The sequence below is a fragment of the Cyprinodon tularosa genome, unplaced genomic scaffold (assembly GCF_016077235.1).
Source record: "Cyprinodon tularosa strain WSP-4 unplaced genomic scaffold, ASM1607723v1 ctg172, whole genome shotgun sequence".
In the NCBI taxonomy this organism is placed as follows: domain Eukaryota; kingdom Metazoa; phylum Chordata; class Actinopteri; order Cyprinodontiformes; family Cyprinodontidae; genus Cyprinodon; species Cyprinodon tularosa.
This window is the reverse complement of record NW_024038551.1, coordinates 294047-321799: the sequence shown is the minus strand read 5'-3', so window position 1 is coordinate 321799 and position 27753 is coordinate 294047. Positions and strand designations below refer to the sequence as shown.

The following is a 27753-nucleotide window of genomic DNA, read 5'->3' as shown; positions in this document are numbered from 1 at the left end:
CACGCACTGGATACCCAGATGCCGTATCTGTGAAATATCCCTGCTGCGGCAGCTGCAAACCTTACTTAGCTGTGTTCTTATCTTAAAAGAACACAGAGGTTCCCACACCCAAACGCACAGAATACCGATCCCAGATCTATCACAACAAAACCCTGTTTGTCAAATATTCTTGCGACTACAACCAGTTATAGCTTGAACACAGAGGTTCCCAGACCCAAACGCACAGAATACCGATCCCAGATCTATCACAACAAAACCCTGGTTGTCAAATATTCTTGCGACTACAACCAGTTATAGCTTGAACACAGAGGTTCCCAGACCCAAACGCACAGAATACCGATCCCAGATCTATCACAACAAAACCCTGTTTGTCAAATATTCTTGCGAGTACAACTAGTTATAGCTTTCACATGGTCCCAGACCAACTTTTGATCAAAAGCTTTAGGCCTACCCTTTGTCGTGCAGATCAGTCCTCAGCTTGAGTCGTCACCAGGATGCCCAGGGCAGGGCTGGACCAACCTATTGGCTACTGTCAACAGTTTTTTGGCCTTGGTCCCGCACGGTCCTGGACAATTGGATCTTGACTCCCGAGGTTTTCGGCACCAAAAATGTTGGGGTTTAAATCCAGAGAAATGTGAGTTTAAAAGATTAAGAGGACGAAATGATCAAACACAGACAGGGATGTTGTCAACCTCTGCACAGGGGAGAGAAGCTGCTGGCTCAGAAACAGCACCTTTTTTCTCAAATCCCTTCACAGCAAAGCCTTTTATTAACAGTTTACAACATAATAGGGCAGGCCTTAAACAGAAAACCCAGTAATGATTATCTGGCAGGATGCAGGTCATAGGATAGTGTGAAATGACCATCTGGCTGGATGGAAGTCACACAACCGTGTGACTCTGCCTCATGAGCTACTGGATGCAGGTCATAAAAATTGAATCACAGGATAGAACCAGAACCAGAATGTTTCATATGCCCACACATTAATTTTATAATTATCACTCTAACAATGACCCTTCCCTTCACATGCAACCCTGATACAAAACTGCTAGACTTTCAAAATAAGACTCCAGTAACCCTACAAAATAAAAGGCAAAATGATACATATTTTCGTATCGCTCCCATTTCTTAACCATTTAAAGTACTAACATGAAACTTGGTATAGAACATCTTCAGACCCTTCTAGCACTCACATTGAAGGAATTTTTTCAATATCATTCATGGTTTAACAGTTTAGCTGACTTGTTCGGGCATAGCAAAACCTCGATTCTGAGAATAATCCTCATACTCTCTAAACACATCACCACCAGAGTGAGTTGTGAAATTCTGTGAGAAAGAAAATAAACGGCTGACAGGATGGCGCACACGGGATACGCAAGCGTTACTCTACCGAGAGACAGGAGGAACATCGACTGACTGTGGACCATCTGCAGAGTGTCTGCAAGCAGAAGGTTAAACAGGAGGAGATAACGAGAAGTCTCTCGAAACACTTCTTTACTTCTTAGTGTAAATAAAGTGATCAGATTAATGAAGAGAAAAACGCAGCACGGCACGGTTGTCACAAAAAAAGACACCGCCAGGTGCAGGAGCCCCAGGTGCTGCAGCTCAGCAGTGCTGTTTCCTTGACTTTTATGAATAAACATTTTTACCAGTATTTAGAAACACTTGCATTTGAAATACGACATTTCAATAGTACAATTACACCTTTGGTTCATAAGGCTAAGGGAAATCAACTTCATTCAAAATGTACCATCATTCCTTCCTATGGCTGGACCTTCTTTCAATGCACTATTTATGTCATCTTCAGAGACACCTGTAGCCACTACCCTGTTGTCAAGCTCAGCTAATGATTAGCAAAGGGCTGCGATGAACCCACTGAGGACATGGTGAGGCAGAACCTCTGAACTGATGGGGACGGAATATTTTCAGGAACAAAGTTGGAGGAATCGGGGTTTTTTACTCATGCGCTCTTGTTGTCATAGAACCGAGCCAGGGAAAAACTGAGCCGAGCCCACCTCGGGAACTGGTCTCCACTTAGCTCGGTTTGGTTGTTTCTAGCTCGGTTTAGTTCAGTTTGTTTTCCATTTACACACGATAAGTTATCTCAGTTACTGAGCTTTGACCGGTCAATGTTTCTAGTAACTATAACTAGTTACTCTATAAAGTAAATACTCCTCCTTTATATGCAGTGTGGCGACTGTCAAGATTTGGTTGTGGTCTGTTGACCCAAATGCAGAGGCAAGGTGGCAGAGGTGAATTTCTTGATGATTTAATGAAAAGGTAAACTGAATACAGAGGCAGGAAATCCTAATATGAAAAAACAAAGCCCAAACAAACAGGAAACCAGGAATCCAAAAATCAAAACATGAAAACAAGTCAAATGAACCAGAAACCAAGGAGACATCAGGGGGATCACAATCACAAGGAGGTAGGCTCAGAGAGACGGAGTAGGAGGAAGTTTGATGAGGAACCAGCCCTGAGGAACTGAACAGAGAGTGTATTTATGGGAGACTGAAACAAAGAGAGGACTAACGAGGAGATTGGGAGCAGGTGTGAGCAGAGCAGAAACAAGTAAGGGGCAAGGGAAAAAAGGAGAACTCAAGAGGGCAGCAGAGGGCAACAAATAAAAACCCGAGAACTGAAAATAACTAGAACAACAAAATAAGAATTAAACAACTAAAACTAGAAAAACATTGAGTAAAGCAAAACTGAACATTCAAAGGAAAACATAACAGAACCAAGACTAAGACAGTAACCCGGAAAAAAACAAAGAACACAATAAAATAAGAATTAAACCATAAAAAACAGGAAAACAAGGAGCAAAGCAAAACTGAACATCCAAAAGAAAAACATAACAGAACTGGAACTCTAACAGCAGCAAGGAGACCCCAAAAACATGCAAGACAGGGGGACTTGCAGGACTTGATCTCTCATTTTTATATTCAAAGACTCCTCTTTGTAGATTGAATAAACTGTATTCCACATCTAAACGCTCAATGTTTACTAAAACTGCATGTTCTGTTTGTGCACATGCTCATAAAAATCCAACAATGTTTATTGAAGGAAAAGAGGATGCTGTTCCTGTAGGGAAGGGGTGTTTCTTTTCAGGATAGATTAAACTGATTGATCAGCTGCAAAAAGGTTTCCTGGATTGACTGACAGGCCGCTTCAGAACAATTTTATAGAACTCCTATGAAAGAAAAAAACAGATTCCTCCAACTTTGTTCCTGAAAATATTCCGCCCCCATCAGTTCAGAGGTTCTGCCTCACCATGTCCTCAGTGGGTTCATCACAGCCTTTGCTAATCATTAGCTGAGCTTGACAACAGGGTAGTGGCTTCAGGTGTCTCTGAAGATAACATAAATAGTGCATTGAAAGCAGGTCCAGCCATAGGAAGGAATGATGGTGCATTTTGAATGAAGTTGATTTCCCTTAGCCTTATGAACCAAAGCTGTAATTGTACTATTGAAATGTCAAATTTCAAATGCAAGTGTTTCTAAATACTGGTAAAAATGTTTATTCATAAAACTCAAGGAAACAGCACTGCTGAGCTGCAGCGCCTGGGGCTCCTGAACCTGGCGGTGTCTTTTTTTGTGACAACCGTGCCGTGCTGCGTTTTTCTCTTCATTAATCTGATCACTTTATTTACACTAAGAAGTAAAGAAGTGTTTCGAGAGACTTCTCGTTATCTCCTCCTGTTTAACCTTCTGCTTGCAGACACTCTGCAGATGGTCCACAGTCAGTCGATGTTCCTCCTGTCTCTCGGTAGAGTAACGCTTGCGTATCCCGTGTGCGCCATCCTGTCAGCCGTTTATTTTCTTTCTCACAGGATTTCACCACTCACTCTGGTGGTGATGTGTTTGGAGAGATACATAGCCGTGTGCTATCCTCTAAGACACAGCGTTGTCATCACCACCAGGAACACAACTCGAATTATTTCTGTTGTTTGGACTTTTACTTCACTAAATGTTATGGTTCAAATAATTATAATGTTTAAATTTTCTGTAGAAGACCTGGAGAACACTCAGATGACAGACTTTTGTGGAAAAGAGAGCATATTCTCTGATCCAGTCTCTGACCTTTACGACAGAGCCTCCACCTATTTCCTGTTTGTGTTGGGAGGCGTAACAGTCGTTTTTACCTATACTGGTGTCATTATAGCAGCTCGTTCAGCCTCTGCAGACAAAACTTCAGCCAGAAAGGTTCGAAGGACTCTGCTTCTGCATCTGCTACAGATGGGCCTCACTGTGTCTTCAACGGTACACAGCTCACTTGTGATGGTGATCTCCAAAAACCTACACAGGGTTGTAGCTGTTCAACTGCAGATTTTTCTCTATGTTTCTTTAACTATTCTTCCTAAATGTCTGAACTGCCTCATCTATGCTCTTAGAGACCAGACAATCAGGCCCATCCTCGTGCTCAATCTCAGCTGTCAGTGGAGAGGCTCCGGTTTGCTCTTTCTAAGAGAGAACTGAACGTAATAGTTAATATATTGCTGTGAGTTTTGCTTTAACAGCAACAGCCTGTGTACTTTTCTAAAATATGGTCATTAATTATTTCTTTGTAGTCTTTTCTTTTAGTCTTAGTGACCTTGAATGTAAAGGAAATTAGGTTAAACTTGTTTTCTCTTCCAACATTTAATTGAATTCAGTGATTAAAGAGCAGGATGTGATGCTAAGAGGTACAAGCAGAGGTGTGAATGGATCAGCTTGCTTCAGGGGAGTGGACTCAATGTTAGGACCTATCAGCCAAATCGTTGTCCAGTAAGTATGTGAGATCCACTGGAACACTGAATGCTTTGTAATTGGGTTTACAGTTGATTTTATTTAATTTTTATTAGTCAGATGACATAACTAATGCATCATAAGTACACAATAACAACAATCAGTAAAGATGGCTAAAAGAAACATCAGCTGAAGTTAGATTTGCAGTGTTTAACTAATTACATTTATCTTTAAACAAAAGAAGTTACAGAAAGAGGAGGAAAAAAATCCTCATCCAGTCATTTAACTGGTTAAACTATGCGGCATTTTCTTTTTCAAAAGAAATAGTGAATTACATGTTTTCTCCTTTATGTTAATGTCTTCAAGCAGAAGGAGGAATGATATTCATTATTATTATATCGATGCCTTAATTATTGCAAAATAAAAATGGTTGCTTTTAGAATGAAAGTTCAGCTTTCAAAATTAACTACAACATGCAACTCATGTTAATAAATATACTGTAAATCCCTACATTTGTTTGTTGGTTTGAGTCTGAAAAAGAATCTTAGGGGTGTAGAAAAAAAAAGTGTTTTCTAATCAGTGATCCAATAAACAATTCAGCACGATTATTTTAAGAAATGTGGCAATCTTTACACAATTATTTGTCTTTAGAAAAAGAGCTTGTGTTAACTTATCAACTTTATGTTTGTTCAAAATATGACTACTGGAAACAAGCAGCTCTGAGAGCTTCTTCATGTCCAAAATATTTTCCTTTTCATTTATTAAACAGCAGGAGGAGCTTTCAGTCCAAAAACAGCTTGTAATGTTGTTGAACATTAGGCTTTGTTATTTTTAATTTACATTTCTTTAACGTTTTAAAGCAGACAAGGAGAAAAAAATGGCTCCATACGTCACTGAGTGACTCAACCCCTTTCTAAGGAATATTAATTCAACATAATGACGACCTTTGTTCAGGTGAACACGCCTGGACTCGCTTACAACCAAATGAGGCTGAGGCGAATAAACAAGTTTACGAGAAGCAGTGATGAGAGCAAGGGTAGCTCTGTTCTCATGAACAGAAGTAAAGTAAAACTTTCTTAAATTAAGTGTATTTATCCTTAATTTGAGAAGGTAAATTAGATAGTTTGCCAGTGGAATGAGTGTTTTTACCCTTAAAATAAGATAATTACATAATATGCACTTGAAATAAGGCAATGCAATTGTGTTTTCTTATTTTAAGTGTAAATTGTCTTGTTGCATTGGAAAAATGTCTCTTTTTACCTACTCAGTCCAAAACAAATACACTTAATTAAAATTCATTATCTAGATTTCCATTTTTTTTTCCAGTGCAGGGAGGAAATCAACAAGGTGGGGAAACATCTGAACAGAGAATAATTACAGAAGTTAAACAGTCTTGAGCAGAAGGGTTTCTCTGCTCTCGTGACACAATATAAGATCAGATCAGAACTACCCACACATTGCTTTTAAAGCCCTTTCTACACAACATCTGCCATTCGCTACATGAGATGCATGATGACGTCTGAATAGCCCTGCTGCACGTGATTTGTGGGTCTGCAGGGACGTCCTCTGGCCTTTTCTGGTCAGCAGTGATGATGCCCTCTGCAGACCTGATTGTTTGTGGCCGTTTGGACCAGTCATGTTTTGTAAAAGAGCCAAAGCTCACAGTGATGAGTGAACGCAGGACAGAAAGAGGGATGGTGGTGGAAAGAAGAGGACCAGCACCTGCAAACTTCAGGACTTTCACAGACGGTTCCACATGGCAGAAATGACCTGCATAAATGACCAATTTTGAGTAGTTACTTTAAAAAAAGAAAATATTTATGTCAGTGTTAAATTTTGTTACACAGTGAAATAAAGACTTCATCTTAAAATGATTGCAATTTAATGTTAAAATTATTTGAATTAGATTTTAGTTTGTCTTATTGCGATATGGTTCAGAGCTGTTGACGTTACCATCATGCATGACCTTCATTTCCAAAGGATTAAAATTAAAAAGAAAACATGGAACAGAAGAGAACCATCCAGAAGAGCATGACAAAACAAAAATATTCCAAGAGAACATCAACATCTCATCCAAAGGTCAGAGGAAGGCAGCTTTTTGGAAGGGTCTAGTCAAAGTCTGGAATGAAATGCTGCAAAAATAAGTAGACCATAAACTGGATTTGATTTATTCATTTCCCATTTATAAATAAAAGAATCATTTTTTATTATTTTTATATTTTTTATTTTCTCTGGTTGTCTTTGACATGAAAAAGGGGAGGACATATGTGAGGGTGTGAACACACCGAAGAAAATAATGGAACTGTTTTTGGCATTTACTTAATCATATTTATTTACTGTAACACAATTGTTTCAGGGTAGGACATAAAACAATAGTGTTAAAGTAACTAAATATGATTAAGTAAATGCCCAATGCGGTAGCATTACTATTTTTTTCACTGTAGTTTCTCTCTTTTAGGTGAATAAGCGGCTGTGCTTTAAAATGGCCACTAGGGGGCGAAGCTGAGTCATCCATTAGCCTCTCTGCATTGCTGATCAAGCTCTTACTTTGAAAGTACCCGGAAGTTGTGGTGTTTGATTGTTCTGGTCTAGGTCCGTTGACTCCTGGTCCTGGTCCCGCTCCCCTCAGCCTCCGGTCGTCGCCATGGTGCAGATGATGGAGTCGCAGTGTGAATACTTCATGTATTTCCCGGCGGTGCCCATCACGGACCTGTCGGACCCGGCCCGGTACCGCAGCTTGCCCCGGCGGAGCCACCTCTACCTGGGCGAGACGGTCCGCTTCCTGCTGGTGCTGCGGTGCCGAGACGCTGCGGGGACACCGAGCGAGCAGGGCCCCGGTAAGGAGGAGGAGGGGGGGTCCGGTCCGGATCAGATCCGGTTTCCTGATGGTTCTGGAGCATTTCTGCCTCCTGTTTCTGATGTAAATATCCAGCCTTTGTTCTGTTGTCGGACCGAACCTCTGTGATGTTTTAGCAGAACCTTTAACATCAACATGGAGGGAGCATCATTTCCGTGTTCATCAGATCAGAAAACAAGGCGGTAATTAAAGCCCGGTTATTAATCAGTACCGGAACCGGTCCTCTCTGATGAGTTCCAGCTGTTTGGTTCTGATAGATCTGGAGGTTCTGGCTTGAAGCAGAATGAAACCCAGAATCACAACATGTAGTGATGATGGGGGGTGTTGGTGGGGGGGTCAGCTGACTCACCCAGGGTTTCAGTTTCTGTTCAGTTCCGCAGTAGCAGAACTAACCCTGCTGCTGCTTTGGCTCATTCCTCTCTGCATGCTCCACCTCTGACAGGGAGCAAGCTCTGCACTGGTGGTAACCTGACTGACCATCAGGATGCCCTGCAGCAGAACCCCTCAGCCTGGAGATCCAGTTAACTATTCTTAGCTGGTGGTTTCTGGGGGCTTTCTATTGAGGGAACCATAACTGACCAGAACTTCAGTTCATATGCTTCTGTTTGGATCACAGGATCATTGGATCACTGAATCATTGGATCAGCAGCTCATTGAATCATTGGATAACTGAACCATTGGATCATCGGATCACTGAATCATTGGATCACCGGATTATTGAATCATTGGATAACTGAACCATTGGATCATTGGATCATTGGATCACTGAATCATTGGATCACCGGATCATTGAATCATTGGATCACCGGATTATTGAATCATTGAATCACTGAATCATTGGATCATTAGATCACTGAATCATTGGATCATTGAATCGTTGGATCACTGAATCATTGGATCTCCGGATCATTAGATCACTGAATCATTGAATCATTGGATCTCACCATATTCTCTTGCACTGCTCATTAGTTGATCGGTTTTGTTTAAAATACAGTGAAACAGTTTGAAACCCATGGGCGGTTCTAGACAGGGGCCAACGGGGCCCAGTGCCCCTGTAGATCATGTCCTGGCCCCTATTATGGCCCCCGTGCTGAAGACATAATATTCAAAGAAATTCTAATGATAATATGCACAGGAACAGGCATGGTTACTGATTGGTCCTTTGGGTCTATTTCATTTTTTTTCCTTAAAAAAATTCTGTTTTACTAATTATCTTAAAACCATAAGGTAATAGCTTCAATTGGGGTTGAGATAGCATCCCAGTTTTCATTTGCGAAATGTTTTTCAAAAAATAAATAAATAAATAAGAAACTATAATTTTTGCAGGTAAATTTATTAGTTTTTCTTGAGTTCTAATTCAGATTTTATAAAAACAAAAACAAAAAAAACAGTAATTTTAACCTAAATTAAGTAAAAAATTATGTAAAATTCCTACATTTTGAATGTATATTAACCTAATAAGATAGAATTTTATTTAAGCCTAATTGAATAGAAATTTCACTTCATGCAGCTCTCTTAATATATTTAAATCTCTTGGTCTGTTTTTTATTTCATGCTTTTCTGTTCCCGCATGAAAACACGCTGCCCCCTACTGGCCCCCTGGTACATTTGGTCTAGAACCGCCACTGTAGAAACCTTTAAAGCTACAGTGTGTAATAATTACAGGGATATACAGTCAGAAATGTAATATATTATACATACCGTATTTTCACGACTATAAGGCACACTTAAACGTCTTTTTTTTCCCTCAAAATGTGCGGTGCGCCCTATGGTGCGGTGCGCCCTATGTGTGTTGTAACTGCGACTTTTGAGACCACCTCATTGAGGAGATGATGAAAGAGTGGCTGAATGTAAGGAGACCAGGTGTTTTTTTTTCCACCCCTCACCATAGCTGTTAATATGTAAGTCCATGCGTGCCCATCTCACAGCTGATGTGAAAAACATGGGGAAACAAATTAACGCTGTGCTCGCTGTTCAACCGCTCGACATCGGTGTGAACCGGACCCAGCAGGTGCAGCAGAAGCAGCGAGTTTACATGCAAAGTCAATGGTTGACGCGCGTATAGGTGCAGCAAAAGGTCCCGCAGCCTTTAGGCATCTGACGCACCGCCAACGCGCTGCTGCTGCTCGAGATGGAAAAATTGAAGTTTTGCTGCTGGACGCGCCGCATCAACGAATCAGAGAAGCTGATCTGGGAGCTGAGAGCGAGACAGACAGCGCTCTGATGACATATGATATTAACGCAAAAGAAAAGGCTGGATGTATGAGGAGATGATGCAGGCAGGCGTATGTGAGGAGACCAGGTGCTTTTTTCCACGCATCACCATCGCTGCGTGCCCATCTCACAGCCGATGTGAAAAAAGGTGAATCGCCGTTATCCCGGGGGGTCTGACAAAGGAACTTCAACCGCTCGACATCGGTGTGAAGCGGCCGTTCTAAGTAAGGCTGCGAGCGGCGTGGGAGCGATGGGTGACCGACAGAGACCACAGTTTCAGGATAAGTGGAAGGCAGCGCCGGGCAAGTTACGCCACCGTTTGCGGATGGATTGTAAATGGACTAACGTGTCTGCTGGCTCTGTTGTTCAAGCTTTCGCAAAAGCCGGCATTATTTCTGAGGAGCTGCGCTGCACGGAAAGTGAATCTGACAGCGAAGAAGGGGAAATTGGCATGTCTGATTTAGCGCAGCTGTTTAATTCAGAAACAGAGGATGATGACTTTGATGGGTTTGATTAATACTTTGTAATAAATATTTGAATAAAGCACAATCATACTCAGTTTTGCTCCCGCTCTATTTTTCTACCTGAAAACTTAATTCAACAGCAGCCTCTGGGCGGGTCTCCTCCTCTTCACCGCGGTGGCTGGCAGGTGTTTTTTCATCTAAATAATCTAAATCTTGCAGCTATATTTGCTGTGATCAGTAGGAATAAAGTAGTTTTAATATGTTTTTAAGTGAGAAAGACCACCTGAAAACTTAATAATTGCAGTCAGTTCATCCAGATTATTATCGTGCCTATACTATTTCTGTCGGAGGTGCTCAGACCCCCACATACCAGCGGTGCACCGACAGTAAATCCCTTCAACAGCAGCCTCACCGGCGGCTGCTGGCAGGTGTTTTTCATCTAAACAATTTTAGCTGCAGGCACCAGGATACCGGTAATAAAAGCGAACATATTCCGTCGGCAGGTTTCAGGATTTTAAGTTAATTTAGGAGTGATCACAGCGCTGTGTCATCTGCGATGTGTCTGTCTCACGGCCAGCTGCCAGGTTTGATTAATACTTTGTAATAAATACATGAATAAAGCACAGTCATACTCAGTTTTGCCCCCGCTGTATTTTTAAATACGCAGTAGAGGTATTTAAAGGTAGTAGAGGACATGTACCTGTATATAAAAAATGCGCCCTATAGTCCGGTGCGCCTTATGTGTGTGTTAAATACAGAAATGGGACACATAACTGAGACTGCACCTTTTAGTACGGTGCGCCTTATGGTCGTGAAAATACGGTAACTATGTTATTTATCATCATCTACGAGCTCAGCCTCTTAACCTTAATATTTGCATTGCCTTAGAATTCGTTATTTATAATTACATAGGAGCGGGTCTCGCAGCCATGGAGGCAGACATCTTTGCGCTACGGCAGCGCAGAGCCAACAAACTAGCGATTGCGAGATCGCCCATTTCGCTCGAAAGTAACTACGGCAAGTTGAGAGAGATGAACTGAGACGGTACTGAACACACAGACTAATGAAATACTATCTGTAAAATTATCTATGTAAACAAACCTCATCACTTGAGAAGGTAGGTGATGCGGACGTCGTGGAAGACATTTTGTCCCGTAACGCTAGCCGTACTGTTGGGGGGGAGAAGCGGTGGGGGGGAGATGTTCATGTTGCTGCAGTCTGACCGCTAGATGTCGCTAAAAGTTACACACTGTAGCTTTAAGGAAATAAACTCTGCATAAAATGACTTTATTATTAATCATATCTGTTAGTTGATGTCAGAGTGATGGGAGATATTTTCAGATATTTGCTTTTCTTTTTACAACATTAGTTTCTTCTTTACCACGAAATAAGAAAACATCGAACAGAGTTCTGCTCATATCCTTCTACTTGATGCCATTTAGGATTAAATGGACCAAATATTCCAAAGATTCACATTTTCTTTTTTTCTGCTTCAGTTTGGGAAAGAAAATCTTTTTTTTTTTTTTTATTCAGTAATTAAATCTTTAGTTTTTGTCTGGATCTTTTGATGACATCACAATCTGCGGCTTCGCTCCTCACCTAGCAACCCAATCCTAGCTCCACCCACCTCCTTATCAGAAGGTCTGCTTCTTTTACTTCTGTCTGCGCTGCACAGCAGCTGCTGGAAAAGACTGTTGTTTGTCTTTGGCTGCAAAAACCATTCAGGAGAACAGCTGCATGATGGAGCTGCTTTAAAACCTTTAAAATTCTGTTTGTTGCAGATCTACAGATGGAGGACACGTTCTTAAAGGAAAAGTCCGGTCAGCAAGGAATAATCAATGGATCATTATTTATACCTAAAAATAATATGTTTACAGTGATTTAATGAATTTAGCATTAATCACTAAAAAAAATAAAATAATAATTTTCATCTTGATCACTGAGTCAGGGAGCGGCCATTTTTTCCCAAATATAGTAACACCTCAATCCTGACATCTTCCGGCAGTGACGTCACGGTGCGGTTAGCCTAGCGCCATTCTCCCCGCTTTACAAGCAAAATCTAATGATCTGCAATCAACAACAATTATTGAACATTTCCAGAGGACTTCTCCATTGAAATTCACCAGAGCTATGGTGAAACCGACAATGCCCACGTGCATGGCAGCTGGATGTTTTAATATATCGGGTAAAAGTGAAAAACAAATGAGTTATTTCACTTTTCCTGATCCTCCACGGACGGGTTCGTTGTTGGATCGCCAACTTGAAGAGGGAGGATTTGCCATCGAACTTTTGGCCAGAGAAAAAACACGTAATATGTAGCCAACATTTGGAAGAAGAATGTTTTCAAGATGACTTGGATAATAGCGCGTTGAGACAAACACCAGATACAGCACTGGGACTTGATCAACAGCCGATACCGCACCGTGACGTCACAAACCAGTAGGTGGCAGTAGTGTTTTTTGAAAAAAATGGATGCCTCCAGTAAAACACATTCACATGAAAATTACTCTGAATTAAAAACACTTATTATTTGTTGAACAGTATGGATTAATTTTATATTTAAAGTAATTTTAGAATTTAGAATTTTGAACATGACCAGACTGTGTTTTCTATTCATTGCACATGATTTGTCATTTAGGACAAGTTAGCTTCTCCTTCCTTAGCATTTAGAAGCCGCCCGCTGCATCGTTGCTGCTTGAGGAGGCGGCGCTTCTTCTTCAGCTTCTGGGTCTAAATCAGGGTCAAAGATGTACGGCTGGATTAGAAGTGCGTTAAAAAACGAAATTAGTAATCCAGTTCTGGATTCACTCTAATTCCTAAAGATGGATTAATATAAGGATTCCCATTCCCCCTTATGGCTGCTTTCGGTTCTCTGTTGAATGTTAATGTAACACCAGCATTAATATGATTCATAGCTACACAGTCATGTAGTTCAGTTTAAAAAACTTTCTCAATATCAGCAATGCAGTTTAAGATCAGACCTGATTGAAGTGGATCCAAAAGAATCAACTAAATCTTAGGAATTGGAATCAAATAAATTCTTGAAATTTGAATTTATACCCAGACTAGAGATCAACTGATATGTTTTTTTTAGGGCCAGCTTTGATAGGATTATTTTTAAATATTTATTTTGATTCAATCCCTGATATTGGGTCGATCATTGGAACTGATTATGCTTCTTTCATTCTATGATAAAAACTAAAAGGATATCAAATGTCATTCTGGTGCCAATTTAAACAAAAAGGAAACCTTTATTAACAAAATCAAACCAAACCTTAACAGTGGCTAACAGTGATGTGTGAGCTGCAGCATCACTGGCTGCTGCAACAAGTAAGCTATGCCTAGAGATACACCTATGTGTTGGTCGATCTCTAGACCTGACCACTAATGTCACTCTGTTTGCAGCCATGTTCACTAAATAAAGTGAAAGGTGTTAGCAACGTGTTGGGGGCGTGGCCAAATTAATCTACAGTGCATAAAGGTGAAAGTTTTGTCTGAAAAGAGAGGAAATCTCAAATAGAAAAGATACAGTACAGGTCATAGGCTCGTCTGAATGCTACGTTCAAAAGGCAAGCAGCAGAGGCAGCAGAAGCAGCTAGTTTACATGCAGAGTCTATGGTTGACGCGCATTAAAAGGCAACAAAAGGTCCTGCAGCGCGTTTCGAGCAGCAGGAGCAGCGCGTCTGAACCAGTGAAGCAGAGCCTCATGAGCTTCTGAGCATCTGACAGCAGCAGCTGCTGGAGTTGTAAAAATTTGAATCTTTGCTGCTCTACGCGCCACATCAACCAATCAGACAAGCTGATCTTGGAGCTAGCAGGGGGACAGACAGCACTGCTGATGCAGATCGCTATGATCACTCCCCTGAAACAGTTTATTAACGCCTAAATTAGCTTAAAATGTCGAAACCTTCCAGCAAAATATGTTTGATATTATTATTCTGGTGCCTGCAGTTTGGATTACGTACATGAAAAACGCCTTCGAGCCGCCGCGAACAGTAGCTGAAAACCGCAAAGAAGATATCGCATCAGAGGCTGCTGTTGAACGGGATTCCCAGTGACAGAGAACCGCCGGTGTACGGGGTTCTGAGCGACTCCGACTGCGAAACAATATTTGAAGGCAGGATGTAACCTGTATGAACTGACTGCACAGATGAAGTTTCAGGTGGACTTTCTCACTTAAATACATATTAAAACTACTTTTTACCCACTGATCACAGCAAATACAGGTCCTTCTCAAAATGTTAGCATATTGTGATAAGTTCGTTATTTTCCATAATGTAATGATAATGCTTAAACATTCATATATTTTAGATTCATTGCACACTAACTGAAATATTTCAGGTCTTTTATTGTCTTAATACAAATGATTTTTGACATTCAGCTCATGAAAACCCAAAATTCCTATCTCACAAAATTAGCATATTTCAGTCATTTCCTTTTGCAGAAATGACTTCTTCAATGCAGCGTGGCATGGAGGCAATCAGCCTGTGGCACTGCTGAGGTGTTATGGAGGCCCAGGATGCTTCGATAGCAGCCTTTAGCTCATCCAGTGTGTTGGGTGTTGCGTAAAATTTGAACTTTATCACAATATGCTAATATTTTGAGAAGGACCTGTATAGCCGCCATTGTTACAGGCAAAGAAAGGATAGGGTAGCTTCGCCCAACGTCAGAACTAAACTTGTACAAGCATCAGAAATGTAGCAGCCCCCTCGTTTTTGCTGCTCCTGCTGTGCGCGGTCAGAACGTAGCATAAATGTCTGCCTAGAAGCATTCAAGGTCCCCTTTGAAGCCTCTTAGCTAATCAAAAGGCGCCCTGATACAGCCTTGTTCTTCCTCTCCCAGCAGGGGGCGCTGACGTGGCACCACCCAGTTTTGGCTCAGAGTCGGCCAGCAGCCGAGCGTGGAGGGAACTGGCCGGCTCTCTCTGCGCCGTGGCCAGCGTCAGTCCGGGTGAGAACAGCCGTCATCGTGGCAACCACCAGCAGGACTACCAGAGCAGCGGGGACGAGGACGGCGAGGACGACTACATGGCGGCGGCGGAGGCGGCCATCGCAGCGCTGGGCAGTAGGGTGGACTCCCGCTGCCGGAGCTTCAGGGACTGCAAACCTCTGCTCATCCATAACTGGTCTGGGACGGCCTCCAGGGAGTTCCGCAGGGCTCCTGTTCAGGTAAGGAAAATGGGTGGAAGCTTCCGGAGAAGGCTGGGTGTGTCTGCAGGCAGAGAAAGTCCTCTGAAGCCATTCCCTCCCTGTCTCCAGTCTCCTCTGGACGAACCGGTGGTTCTGACAGACGAAGTCATCTTCCCGCTCACCGTCTCTCTAGACAAACTTCCTGTAAACACCCTGAAGGTGAAGGTGAGGAGAAGCTCCTGCTGCTCAGACCCGCCAGGTTTCCTCTGTTTGTCTGCTCAGAGCTTCATGGTGATTTCTGCTGCAGGTCATGGTGACGGTGTGGAAGAAGGAAGCAGAGAAGGTGGAGGTCCAGGAGCTGGGATACCTGAGCGTCCTGCAGCAGCGAGAACCGAGCCACACCTTCAGACACGACCTGAACACCTTCAAAGCTCAGGGTAGGACGCCCTCCTGACTTCTGCTTGTAGTAGAACTCCTCCCCAGCGATAAAAACTCATCTGACCTTCATGAGGAGCAGCTCTGAGATCAGTTCTCTCTGATCAGCCAGGGTCAGAAATATTCAAACACATTTAATCAGTTCCTGAAAGTTCTGGAAGGACCTCCGTCCTGCTGAGGCCCTTTAACCTTTGGTTAGTGTCGATATCGGCCAGAATACCAGCAGACCGCCCTTAGAGGGCGCTGACCCAAACAGAAGTTCTTACTTCAGAACCAACACCTACAAGCTTGACCTGCAGCTGCTAACAGACAATCAGGACTGAGCTGGTAGCCGATGGAGTCCAGAGCATTGTAGCAGCTATCAGGCACGGAGGAGGCAGCATCATGCTGTGGTGCTATTCCCTCCAGTCCGATTGGTTCTAAGGTCTAATTCCTGCTCCAGTTGGACCTTCAGGATGTAGAGAAGCCGCTCATGGAGGCGGGTCCAATCAGGCTCTGGATCATTTTCCTGCAGCCTTGCTTTTAGTTGCAGTACCGGGTTTAGACACAGGTGGCAGTGTTATCCTGAGTGAAGCTGATTGATTGGTGGCTTGTTTAACCCCTTATCTCCCACCCCCAGGATGTTTTGACATCAAATATTTGACTTCATATCAAGCAGCAAGCTTATTTATAAACAAAACCCAACATGTTGTAGAGAAAATGTTAATTAACTCAACTGTAAGGCAACTATACTAAACAAACACAGATAACTGATAATCTGTCAGAAATTTACAACTCATAATTTTCACTTCCTACTTCTTTTTCATCTTCATCTTCCTTTCATCATCTTTCTTCTCCTATCTATGCAAAAATGGGCTCATTTTGTCCGTAACACTCCACAGAAAAGTAATATCCACTTTTATTTACCATAAAATAAAACCCTTTTGTCGTAATAATCCACAAAAGCTCTTTTTTTTTCTGTGGAAAAGTGAAAATATCAGCAAAAAAAAGCAGATCTTTTTTGTGTCTTAAGAAGTATGTCCCCCCCTTTTAGATTATCTACATTATGTTGGCTTATTCACCAATCTGTTTGCTCCCAAAGTTCTGTTCTTAGTATCCAGGATACATCAGAAACTTCCTGCACCTAAGAAACTGCAAACTGCAGTTGGAACATAGTGGCCGATCTTTAATTGATATATTTAGGCTTAGAAAGATTTATTTTGTCATTTTGTATATACAAGTGTAAACACAAATAAATTTCATTTAGAACAGCTCTCTAAACAATTTCATTTTGTCAATCAACAGGCAAAGCTTTTCAATGAAGTATTGGAAGTTTAGTGAGGGGCTGAAAAGATGGTGCTTATTGATGCTCATAAGGAGGGAGAGGAGAAATAACTTTCTCTAAATAATTCTGAAAGCTGAACATTTTAAATATTATAAAGGAAAGTGCCTGAATGAATTGTATAAAGCTAGAAATGTTTTTTTTTTATGGTCAAATTTGTCATAAAATTCAAATAATTCAATTTTGGTTCTAATTGGGATGAAATGTGCTGAATGGACATTTTCTTTACAAAAAGTGTCACAGTTCCACAATGCTTATGACTGGAAATCTGAACTTTTACACAGTTATTAACAACATGAGCAACAAGTGTAGCGACTATGAATTATACCCAGAATATAGGGGGTCCGAATAAAAAAATCATCAACCAGTAAAGCTCCGGAGACATTTTTAATTATAATCTGTTACTTTAAACAGAATCTAACACTGAAATGAAATTAGGTTTTTAAGTAGAGAACACAATCGTTCAGTTGGTATATAGAAAATTTCATGACTCACTTTTTTTTTTATAACGCCTGAACTGACCGTTTGTTATTGTTTTTCTTTTTTCTGTCTTAATGTTCGCAGTGGGCTTTATGCTGCCCTGCCAGGCTTTAAACCTGGGTTTAATGGAGACAAAGTGATTCTAAAGCACATATCAAGGAGCTCATTCTGAGCCTGGATCCAGATTTATGTTTGATTCTGTTCATGGTGCAGAATCCTGCTTCACAGCAGCAGGTTGAGCCAAACATCCTCTAAATGTGCAGGATCATCTTTGAGCACCATTTCACTTTTCTTTCACCAGTTCACCACAGTTCTTCCAGCAGCCCACACTTTCTCTGCTTTATTTTCCTCATCGAAGTTAGACACTGTTGTCGAACAACATGTGGTAATTTGTAAAGTTTTTCAATCAGGTTGGGTCCGGATTAGCCAGCAGGTGGGTCAGGATCCGGGCCGTGGTCCGCTAATTCGTGACCTCAGATCTAAGCTTTTAAATGGGACAAATCACAAGCATTTGGGATTTAAAATATATTTTTATGGGCCGATGGCGTTTGGTTATGCAATTGGTTTGTGCTATAAAATGGTGTTAACTGAGGGGTTAAAGGGGAACGCAGTTTTTTTTTTTTACCTTGGGCCCTTGATTTTACGTTATTACATCATGTTCTACTCACCCATATGAGTTTTGTGTCATTTGGAGCTGTTCTGAAGATAATCGGTTAGGTTATATTCAAGTAACGTCTTCCTATGGGCAACGAATTGAAGGCACAAACTAATCGTTCATAATTTATTCTTTATGGTACGCCAGCATTTATAACATGTAGGCGAATCACTGTCCCCCAGACATCCACGGTTATAGTTTTTTTATAATAATATCTTTTAAAAACGAAGGGGAGTGTGCATGAAGTCATCCGCGCACGCCGGAACGCCAGGACAGCTCCAAATGACACAAAACTCATATGGGTGAGTAGAACATGATGTAATAACGTAAAATCAAGGGCCCATTGAAAAAAAATGGCGTTCCCCTTTAATGTGTGTGTTTCTGAGTTCTGACAGAACTGAGATTCTGGTGTGTTTGTCCACAGTGAGCACCACCCTGACCGTCCTGCCGCCTCCAACCGTCCGCTGCAAACAGATGACCGTCTCTGGGAAGCACATCGCCGTCCTCAAAGGTTTGCTCCTCCTTCATCCAAACATCAGCTGCTTTCATTATTTTACAAACTCAGCAGTTTCAGGGACAGAACCACTAAAGTTTCCACACCACTGAACTCTTTCAACTTTTCAACTTTAAACATTGAGGAAGTTTGTTGAAAATATAACAAGAAAAACAACCTGAACACAGCGAGACACGTCGGTGGCAGCATCATGCTGTGGGTAGATGGGCGGGACTATATCAGAACACCTGCTAGTCTAATCAAAGTCCAGATGACCTGTGGTCAGACCTGATGTTCTCTCACTGGTTTCCGTCTGTTTTCCTCCCAGTCCTGAATGAATCTTCCCAGGAGGAGCTGAGCATCAGAGACGTCCGGATTCTACCCAACCTGAACGCCTCCTACCTTCCCATGATGCCGGACGGCTCCGTCCTGCTGGTGGACAACGTCTGGTACGTACCTGGTTCTCCGCTGGTCCCCGTTCAGAAGCCGCCGTGCCTCACGTGTTCCTCTCCTGCCTCCAGCCATCAGTCCGGTGAAATCGGCATGGCCTCCTTCTGCCGAGTGGACAGCAAGGCCTGCCGACTTCCCAGCATGCTCGGCGCTCTGGAGGAGCACGACTTCCTGTTCCAGCTGCACCTGAACGACGTTCCGCAGGACGACTCTAACGAGGTTTATTCCTCTCTCCTTCAGACGTTTGTTTTATTGGTAGAAACTGAAGGAATGTCTTCAGGGTGAACTGCAAAAACGATCTAGAAAAAAGTAAAAATGGCTTAAATTAAGTGTGTTTACCCTTAATTAGAGAAGGTAAATAAGATGATCTGCCAATGGAATGAGCATTTTTACTCTTAAAATAAGGTAATTGGATAATACACACTTGAAATAAGACAATGAAATATTTTTTTTTTTCTTATTTTAGATATAAATTGTCTTGTTCCATTGGCGAAGTGTCTCACATACTGTACTCAATGCGCTTAAAAAAATGCACTTATTTTAAGAAAAAATGACTTATCTAAAGTTTGATTTGTTCCAGAGTGAAGATGATCCCACAGGTTTAAAATGTTCCTTCCTCTGTTAGAAGATAGCAACATCAGTCACAGCAGAAGGTTCTGGAAGACATTTAAAAACGGCACATCCAGATTTAGGAGGAAACGTGAAGCGAACAGATAAAAGAATCCAAAGTAAAGAAGAAATAAATCCTGGGAATGAAACGTTTGGCCGATCTGAATGACTGAAAGCAGACAGGTTTCTGGGTCTGACTCAGAAGGTTCTAAGTCTGGGTTCTCTTGTGCTTTTCAGGGTTTGGAGGTTCCTCTGGTCGCGGTGCTGCAGTGGTCCACTCCCAAGATGCCTTTCACCAACTGTATCTACACCCACTACAGGTGAACGCAGACCGTCTGAAACAAAGAGGTCCAAACATCTACAGCACCATCAGAACCTGGTTCTGAACACTGATGAACACATTATTCCAAAACTCTTTCCTATGGTTTCAACATGCTGATGAATGTTCTCAGTCATCCAGGTCACAGTCATTCCCAAAAAAATCCACTGGACTTTGTTTCCAAGTGTAAAGACGAAATAGCGTTGAGTTCGATGCTTGGCAAAGCCTTTAGAAAACATGCAAATTGAAACGGACCAAAGGGTCCACCTCTTTGGAATGGGGGGAAGGCAGATGACCCTCATTCCAAAGGGGTGGACTCATTAGTTTCAGTGCTATCCACGGCACCTCTCCCAGGATTATTTATTTTTTTTGCTTTAATTCCTGGGTCCTTGTTGCAGCTGCAGACCACAGCCTGTAAATAGCTACTAGTTTGCCTCCCAGTCCTCTCAAAGCTCCAGTTATGTCTGTTGGTTCAGCTCTTCTCCTTCCACTCAACTTTCCATTAATAGCTTGGGTGCAGCATGCTGTGAACAGTGTGGAGCTCAACTCACACTGTGTCAAAAGTAAGGGACATTTATCAATTATAAATTATTGCTCTTTTTAATTTTTTGATTATTTTCTGATTTACTGATATTCAGCTGCAATGTTGCTTGTTAACAACTAGATGGCGCTGTAAACCAGCGTCCCATCAACACACCGCAGGCTCAATTTTTTCCAGTCAGGTTTCAGTTCTCCTCTAAGAAACACAATGAGTCAAAACTGCAAAATTAAAATCCATAAAAGAAAGAAAGTTTTACTTTTTCCTTAAATCCACTTTTTTTTCACTCCTGAATAGGAAATTATTTTAATTTTTAGCTTGGGTTCGATTCCCAGCCCATGTTCTCCCTGTGCATGCGTGGGTTCTCTCCAGGTACTCCGGCTTCCTCCCACAGTCCAAAAACATGACTGTTAGGTCAACTGGCTTCTCTACAGTCCCCTTAAGTGTGAGTGTGTGTGTGAATGGTTGTTTGTCTCTGTGTTACCCTGTGATGGACTGGCGACCTTTCCAGGGTGACCCCGCCTTTCGCCCATTGACTCCTGGAAATAGGCACAGGCACCCCTCGCGACCCCATTCGGGATAAGCGTGTTAGAAAATGGACGGATGGCTGGCTTTCTGAGAGTTCCTGGCTCAGTTTTTGGTTCTTTAATTGTTCCTAAAAACCAAAGCTGATGAAGTCTGCAGACGCTCTACCCCAGTGACGGCTGGAGGCAGACCTCCGGGCCGCAGCATGGTGGCGATGTTTCTACATGTCAGCAGCTCTGTAACTCAGCTTTCCTCCACCAGGCTACCCAGCATCCGTCTGGACCGGCCCCGGTTCGTCATGACCGCCAGCTGTCCCAGCGCCGTCAGAGTCAAGGAGCACTTCAAGGTCAAATACGTTCTGATCAACAACCTGCAGGATTTCCTGGCCGTCCGGCTCGTCTGGACCCCCGAAGGTTAGTTCCTGTAGCAGTTCCACTATAGTTCCTACGTTTAACATTTTAGGACCTCCTCAGGAAAAATGTGTTGGAGTAGATTCATCAGGTCTCAGGAAAAAGACTTTTATAGATTTTTATATATATATTATTGATTTTAACAAAGCTAAGTTTTTGATTAAAAGCATCTGGAAGGAAACTGTCGAGATTAGCCTTTGTTGCCATTTATTTCCCATGAATCATTGCGAGTCAAAGCAGATTGCTCAACTTCAGACAGCAATGGTGGCAAAATTGGGATTAAATGTTAATGAATTATGATTTCTCTGACCCAAATAAACTCTTAAGATGAGAGTAACGCAAAGCAGGCGGCGGTGCAGATCGTTTGCACTGAACAGGTTCTGTTTGCTGGAAGTTAGTTTAGTTTGTTTTGGGGTTTTTTTAACATTTTTCTTCTTGATCCCAACAGGAAAATATTCAGCCTAAGTTGCTCTCACATCAAAACTAAATTCCTGGACCTGGAGAAGCTTCATGCTTCCTCCTCGTTATCAGAGACAAAATGGAGATTTGCTTCAAGCATTAACTTTTAATTCTGGTTGTGGTTTTTGGAGCCTCAGAACTAGACTGTTCCAAAAACTGAACCGCTCCTCTGTTAGTAAAAACATTCCCCAAGGAAGCACAGAAAAAGCTTGTTAAGGTTCTGTTTGGATCTGATTGTCTAGATTGTCCAGTAAGGAACAGCCTCCGTTCATTTCCTTCGACGTCTCTGTTTTTCATAGATGTTTTCCTACTCGAGTTGTTTTTAACACCTGAAACACCAGAGTAAAGTTGTTGATGTGTTTAGGGCGCGGCCGGAGCGAGGACGCCACGCTGGCCGCGGTGGTTTGCCACACGCCACTCAGTAACCTGGGTCACTGTCGCAAAGGAAGCACTCTGTCCTTCAGCGTCTCCTTCCAGATCCTTAAACCTGGGCTGTACGAGGTAGGTGGAGCTCCTGCGGTGAGAAACTGTTCAGGTTTAAACTGGACTGAAAGCCTCTAACTATAAGCTTTATCAAAAATGAAAGTTTTAAGCCTAGCCTTAAAAGTAGACAGGGTGTCTGCCTCACGGACTAAAACTGGTAGTTGGTTCCACAGGAGAGGAGCCTGATAACTAAAAGATCTGCCTCCCATTCTATTTTTAGAAATTCTAGGAACCACTAGTAAACCTGCAGATTGAGAGCGAAGTGCTCTGTTAGGAACATAAGGAACAATCAGATCTCTGATATAAGATGGAGCTTGATTATTTACTAACTGTAACATTATTAAATAAAATCAACATTCCTTATAGAACATGTGTGCAAAATCTCAGTCATCAGGGTCATTGGCAACTTCAAACCAGGCTGAAGGTAACCAGATCTTTACTCCGTTTTCCTGGAAATGTTTCCACACCTAATCAGGTGTTTTTGTCAGGTCTGTCGGTTTGCATCACAACTATTTGTAATTGGAGCATGCACATGAGTGGGCCTGAAACAATTAATCGGATAAATAGTGATTAATCGATTAGATTAGAGACTCTAAAACAGTTTTTAGCTGACAGAGCGACCCAAATAGAGCAGTAATTATAGGGACCCCCATTTCATCATTCTGCTTCATTCTCTCTCTGTTCTCCTATTCTGCAGAATCTGTTAGTTCAATCTCTAACCTTCTGCTCTCTCTGCTTTTTCTCAGAGTAGCTTTGCCTCGTCTGTTCCTGTTTGGCTGTGACGTCATCCTGGAAAAAAACATCAGCTGTGCTGCTTCTATCAACACCCTTGTTAATAGATGTTGGAGATCGGCCTGTTTTCCAGTGTGGTCCTGTTTCTCTGACCGTGACTGAGTGGATGTGCTCTCTTCGTCCTCTGGCATGGGAGCTGCCTTGGAGCTCGTCTGCCTGGCTGTGTGTTTCCTGGACGGGGCCGCCTTTTACAGCTGCTTTTTGTATCTCTGCTTCTGTCTCCTTGAACCCCAGTCGGCCTCGGCAGATGGCCGCTCACACTGAGCCTGGTTCTGCTGGAGGTTTCTTCCTGTTAAAAGGGAGTTTTTCCTCTCCACTGTCGCTACAAGCATGCTTAGTGTGGGGGATTGTATTTGAGTCAATGAGTCAATGCAATCAACTGGTTTTCCTTAGATAGAAAACTTTGTATCAATTTGACTGTATGATCTGGTTGAACTGTAAAGTGCCTTGAGATGACATGTGTTGTGAATTTGGCGCTATATAAATAAACTGAATTGAATTGAATTAATTATATCAGAATTTTAAAAAACATTTAAACATTTTCCATTTAAGATAAAAAAAAACATTTTTTCGACCATTAATATGCTACGTCCATAAATCTTCTTTAAGGAACCTTTGGCTATCCGATTAATAATCGATTAATATAAAGAAATAATCAACAGATGAATCGATTTTCAAATGAATCATTAGTTACAGCCCTACTTATGATGATAGACCTCTATGCTGCTTAAAACAGCAGCGCTCCAACCACAGGTGGATCTGGTGGAGCTGACAGAATGACAAAGATCTCTGGATAGGTGTGGAAACATCTAAAGAAAAACTGAGAGAGAAGTCGGTTGCTTCCGATCCAACTTTGCTTTATGGTTGCTTTGGAAGTTCCACAAGGATGAAACATTGGTTATCTGATTAACTAATATTTCATTGCAGTTTGGAGAATCTCTTGTACAGACGTTTTAAGTTCAGTCTGTTTAAATGGACTCTATTCATCATCTGCCTGGTTTCAAGCATCAAGCAGAACCTTTTGCAGAAGCATCGGCATGATCACAGTATGCTGTGCTATAAAAGAAATCAGACTTTTTTCTAATGGCGCACAGATGTATGTTTAACTTTGTGACTGACTTCTCTGATCCTTGGTTGTCCTAGAGTTTTCTAAAGCTGATGGTTTTTACATCCTTTTAAATTTCCCAGCTCTGAGTTTCTGATTCTTCTCCTTCTTTTCCTCCAGCTAAGTCAGCACATGAAGTTAAAGCTTCAGTTCACCGCTTCCGTTTCCAACCCTCCCCCTGATGCTCGGCCGCTCTCACGTAAGAATATCTCGATTCGCTGAAAGAGCCAAAACACGCACACACTCCTGTGGAAAAAGTTTTCAGCTCCTGTTTTTGGTAGATATGGTAGATAAGAGTGCTCCCTCAGCGTCGGCGCCTCATGACGCCCTCATACATAGATCACAATCGCTCTTAGTTAGCAAATACAGAAGGGCCTCTGTGTAGCTTAATTAGTAAAACCAGGAAGTCACTCTCCTGAAAACCTGATGACCATATCACCATCAGAATGTCTATTTGAATGTGCAGATCTGTCATCTAAAATCTATGATTAGAACTTTGAATAAAAGGCTTACTGTAATATATACATGTTCATCCAGAACTTCATCAACACGCGGGCTACTGATGGATCCGTTTACACCAGGAAAATCACCTCTTGGTGCCAAATCGGCTGTTCAGCTACATAAATCGGACCAACACTCTGATATTTTCATCTCACTCCACCAGTACGGTTCTGACCAGTCTGTTGGATCCCAGCAGTCCCAGTGGTCTGCAGCTGGATGGTGCAGCCAGCTGACCTCTCCACGTTGTGCAGCATTCCAGGATCCAACTCAATTCAATTCAGTTTGTTTCTATAGTGTAAAATCCCTACACATGTCAGCTCAAGGCACTTCACAGTTTACCAGATCATCCAGTCTAATTGATTCAAAGTTTTCTATCTAAGGACCAGTTGATTGCATCGACTCTTTGACTCTAATGGAAGGAGGAAAAACTCACTTTTAACAAGAAGAAACCTACAGCAGAACCAGGCTCAGTGTGAGCGGCCATCTGCCGAGTTCGACTGGGGTTCAAGGAGACAGAAGCAGAGATACAAAAAGCAGCTATAAAAGGCGGCTCCAACCAGGAAACACACAGTCAGGCAGACAAGCTCAAAGCCAGCTCCCATGCCAGAGGACGAAGAAAGCACATCCAGCCAGTCACAGTCAGAGAAACAGGACTACACTGGAAAACAGGCTGATCTTGAACATCTATAACAAAGGTGTTGATGGCAGCAGCACAGCTGATATTTCTCTCCAGGATGGAGTCACAGCCAAACAGAACGGACCAGATGAAGCTACTATGAGAAAAATCAGAGAGAGCATAACATTAGAGATTGAACTAACAGATTCTGCAGAATAGGAGAGGTTTAGACTTCTGTCCTCCAGCAGTCTAAACCTATAGCAGCATAACTATAGAGATTTCTCAGGATAACCTGAGCCACCCTAACTATAAGCTTTATCAAAAAGGAGAGTTTTAAGCCTACCGTTAAACTACCCCAACCATTTCGTGAACCTGATCAAATTGTGTCTGAGTTCTCAGAATGGACAGTTTCACAGTGTGGAAGCTGAACTTTTATGCTGAGACACATTCCTTGATTTGGTGGGATCCAGTATTTATACCTGATGAACCGAGAGACGGAACTCGGTGGAGCTGAAACCAAACATCTGTTTTAACCCCGTAACGCCTGTTGTTGCAAATATGCATCAAACCCTTTTGATTAAGCAAACCGCCAAGATCTGCATTCCCCCGATGCCAGTAAACATTCATGCAGACTTAGACACTTTTATTAAGCACCTGTTTGTGCTACGAATGGTCACTGACGTCTGCACTGACCGTTACTGCCCTCAAAAACTTAGCGGTTCAAATAAATTTCTGTGTTTTTGTAAATAAATAACAAATGATTTTATATATTACTGTATACATTCTGGCTAAAGAGTTTGATCTCAGCTTTTTTGATATCTTAGTTGAAAGTTCAACTCAGAAACAAAATGTAATTCTCTTGTATCCTCAGGTAAAAACAGCCCGTCCAGCCCAGCCGTGCGAGACCTGCTGGACCGACACCAGGCCAGTCTGGGTCGTTCCCAGTCCTTCTCGCACCAGCAGCCGTCCCGATCGCACATCATGAGGTAAAACATAAGGTCCAGGAGATGGTTCCATCTGTCAGGGAGCGTCTCTAACTGTTTCTGGGTGTTTAGGACGGGCAGCGCCATGGAGCGTCGGGCCATCACGCCCCCCGTCGGCTCCCCCGTCGGGCGGCCGCTCTACCTGCCACCGCAGGACAAAACGCTGCTGTCCGTGGACAAGATCGCCAAGAGGGAATGTAAGGTTCTGGTGGTGGATCCGGTCGGCTAATTTTCACCTGGAAAAAGAACCATGAGACTAAAGTCAAAGATGTGAAACTACTGAGCAGAAGAGACGCTGGCTTCTCAGGAAATATTGATGGAGAAGCGCTTCCACAGAAACTGTTGGGAGGAACTGAGTTTAATTATAAAATATTTATTGTTTTAATGTATTTACAGGCAGCATTCCAGGTCCTGAACATTTCCTGATGTTACAGAGTATTAAGCTGTTTGCTTCAGATGACCATGTGTCCCGTTTGGTCCTGATTCAGAGGGAAACTCAGGGAGAGAAGCTGATTCTAGGAAAAAGCCGGGAAATATTTAACCTGCTGAATCTTCAAATCAACATGGTTTCCCTCTGATTAGCACCAAGCTTCTGCATCGAGCTGGAAAACTTAAAGTGTTACCTCATCGTTTCTGTAGTGTTTAACGGTGGAAGACGTTACAGTCAGCCTGAAGGCGGAGGAGTGGCCTCTGGCTTCAGCGCTGCTTCCACCATCATCTGTTTACAATCAGCATCGCTGTCATTCCTCCTCAAGTTACTGAATGTTGAATTGATCTGATCCGAAAAGGTGAAGACACTGGAGTAACCGCTGGACGGACTGTCACGTTCACTGGAAAATAACTCTCTGCTGTGATCTCCAGAATACAGATTGATGTTTAAAAGTTTCTGAGTGTTTGGTCTCCTCATTAGCTCAACAGAACCTCCTCCTAGAGTCTGACCACAGCCCAGGATCCGACTAATAAGAGCATAAACTTCTGTCACCATCTCAGAAAGCAGGTAACTTCCAGAGTGACAGCTCCCACCTTCTGTTTGATGAAAACTGCAACCCGACTCAGCAGAAGTGAGCGCAGCAAAGAAACCGCCTCATTAAGAAAAGTAGAGGAGATGATTCAGCCATACAGGCTGCTGGTTTTATACAGACAATGCAACAAAAACACCCCCCATTTAGTGGCTAACTACTGTTAGCAATA

At 42.3% G+C, this 27753-nt stretch overlaps 3 protein-coding genes across 4 annotated transcripts in view; 2 read left to right on the top strand and 1 right to left on the bottom strand.

The window, feature by feature from the left end:
* The window catches only part of LOC119781187 (odorant receptor 131-2-like), a 91314-nt gene extending 89671 nt beyond the window's left edge, over window positions 1-1643 (bottom strand). Inside the window, exon 1 of the mRNA XM_038281585.1 lies at window positions 1289-1643. Coding sequence (XP_038137513.1) covers window positions 1289-1643 — 355 coding nt within the window. The remainder of the gene's footprint in view (window positions 1-1288) is intronic.
* A 1869-nt stretch (window positions 1644-3512) lies between these two features.
* Window positions 3513-4537, top strand: LOC119781186 (odorant receptor 131-2-like). The gene has a single exon (XM_038281584.1). The coding sequence runs from the start codon at window positions 3513-3515 to the stop codon at window positions 4473-4475; it is 963 nt and encodes a 320-aa protein (XP_038137512.1). The 3' UTR covers window positions 4476-4537.
* A 2738-nt stretch (window positions 4538-7275) lies between these two features.
* Window positions 7276-27447, top strand: trappc14 (trafficking protein particle complex 14). 2 transcript variants are annotated; one of them, XM_038281577.1, is made up of 13 exons: window positions 7276-7561; window positions 15105-15427; window positions 15518-15613; window positions 15696-15825; window positions 18704-18790; window positions 19101-19221; window positions 19294-19441; window positions 20069-20151; window positions 21475-21626; window positions 22447-22583; window positions 24583-24661; window positions 26451-26565; window positions 26635-27447. In XM_038281577.1, exons 1-13 carry the CDS (start codon window positions 7369-7371, stop codon window positions 26789-26791), a joined length of 1821 nt encoding a protein of 606 aa, XP_038137505.1. In that variant the 5' UTR covers window positions 7276-7368; the 3' UTR covers window positions 26792-27447. The 2 variants fall into 2 exon arrangements, with proteins under 2 accessions (XP_038137505.1, XP_038137504.1); XM_038281576.1 differs by having other exon boundaries at window positions 15102-15427.
* The last annotated feature ends 306 nt before the right edge of the window (window positions 27448-27753 follow it).

What these genes read in the sequence shown, in the direction of transcription:
- LOC119781186 (XM_038281584.1), top strand. Translation starts at nt 3,513, where the DNA reads ATGTTTATTCATAAAACTCAAGGAAACAGCACTGCTGAGCTGCAGCGC.
- trappc14 (XM_038281576.1), top strand. Translation starts at nt 7,369, where the DNA reads ATGGTGCAGATGATGGAGTCGCAGTGTGAATACTTCATGTATTTCCCG. An exon ending in ACCGAGCGAGCAGGGCCCCG is followed by an intron (nt 7,562 to 15,101) that starts GTAAGGAGGAGG and finishes TTCCTCTCCCAG; the next exon opens with CAGGGGGCGCTGACGTGGCA. An exon ending in GAACACCTTCAAAGCTCAGG is followed by an intron (nt 15,826 to 18,703) that starts GTAGGACGCCCT and finishes GTTTGTCCACAG; the next exon opens with TGAGCACCACCCTGACCGTC.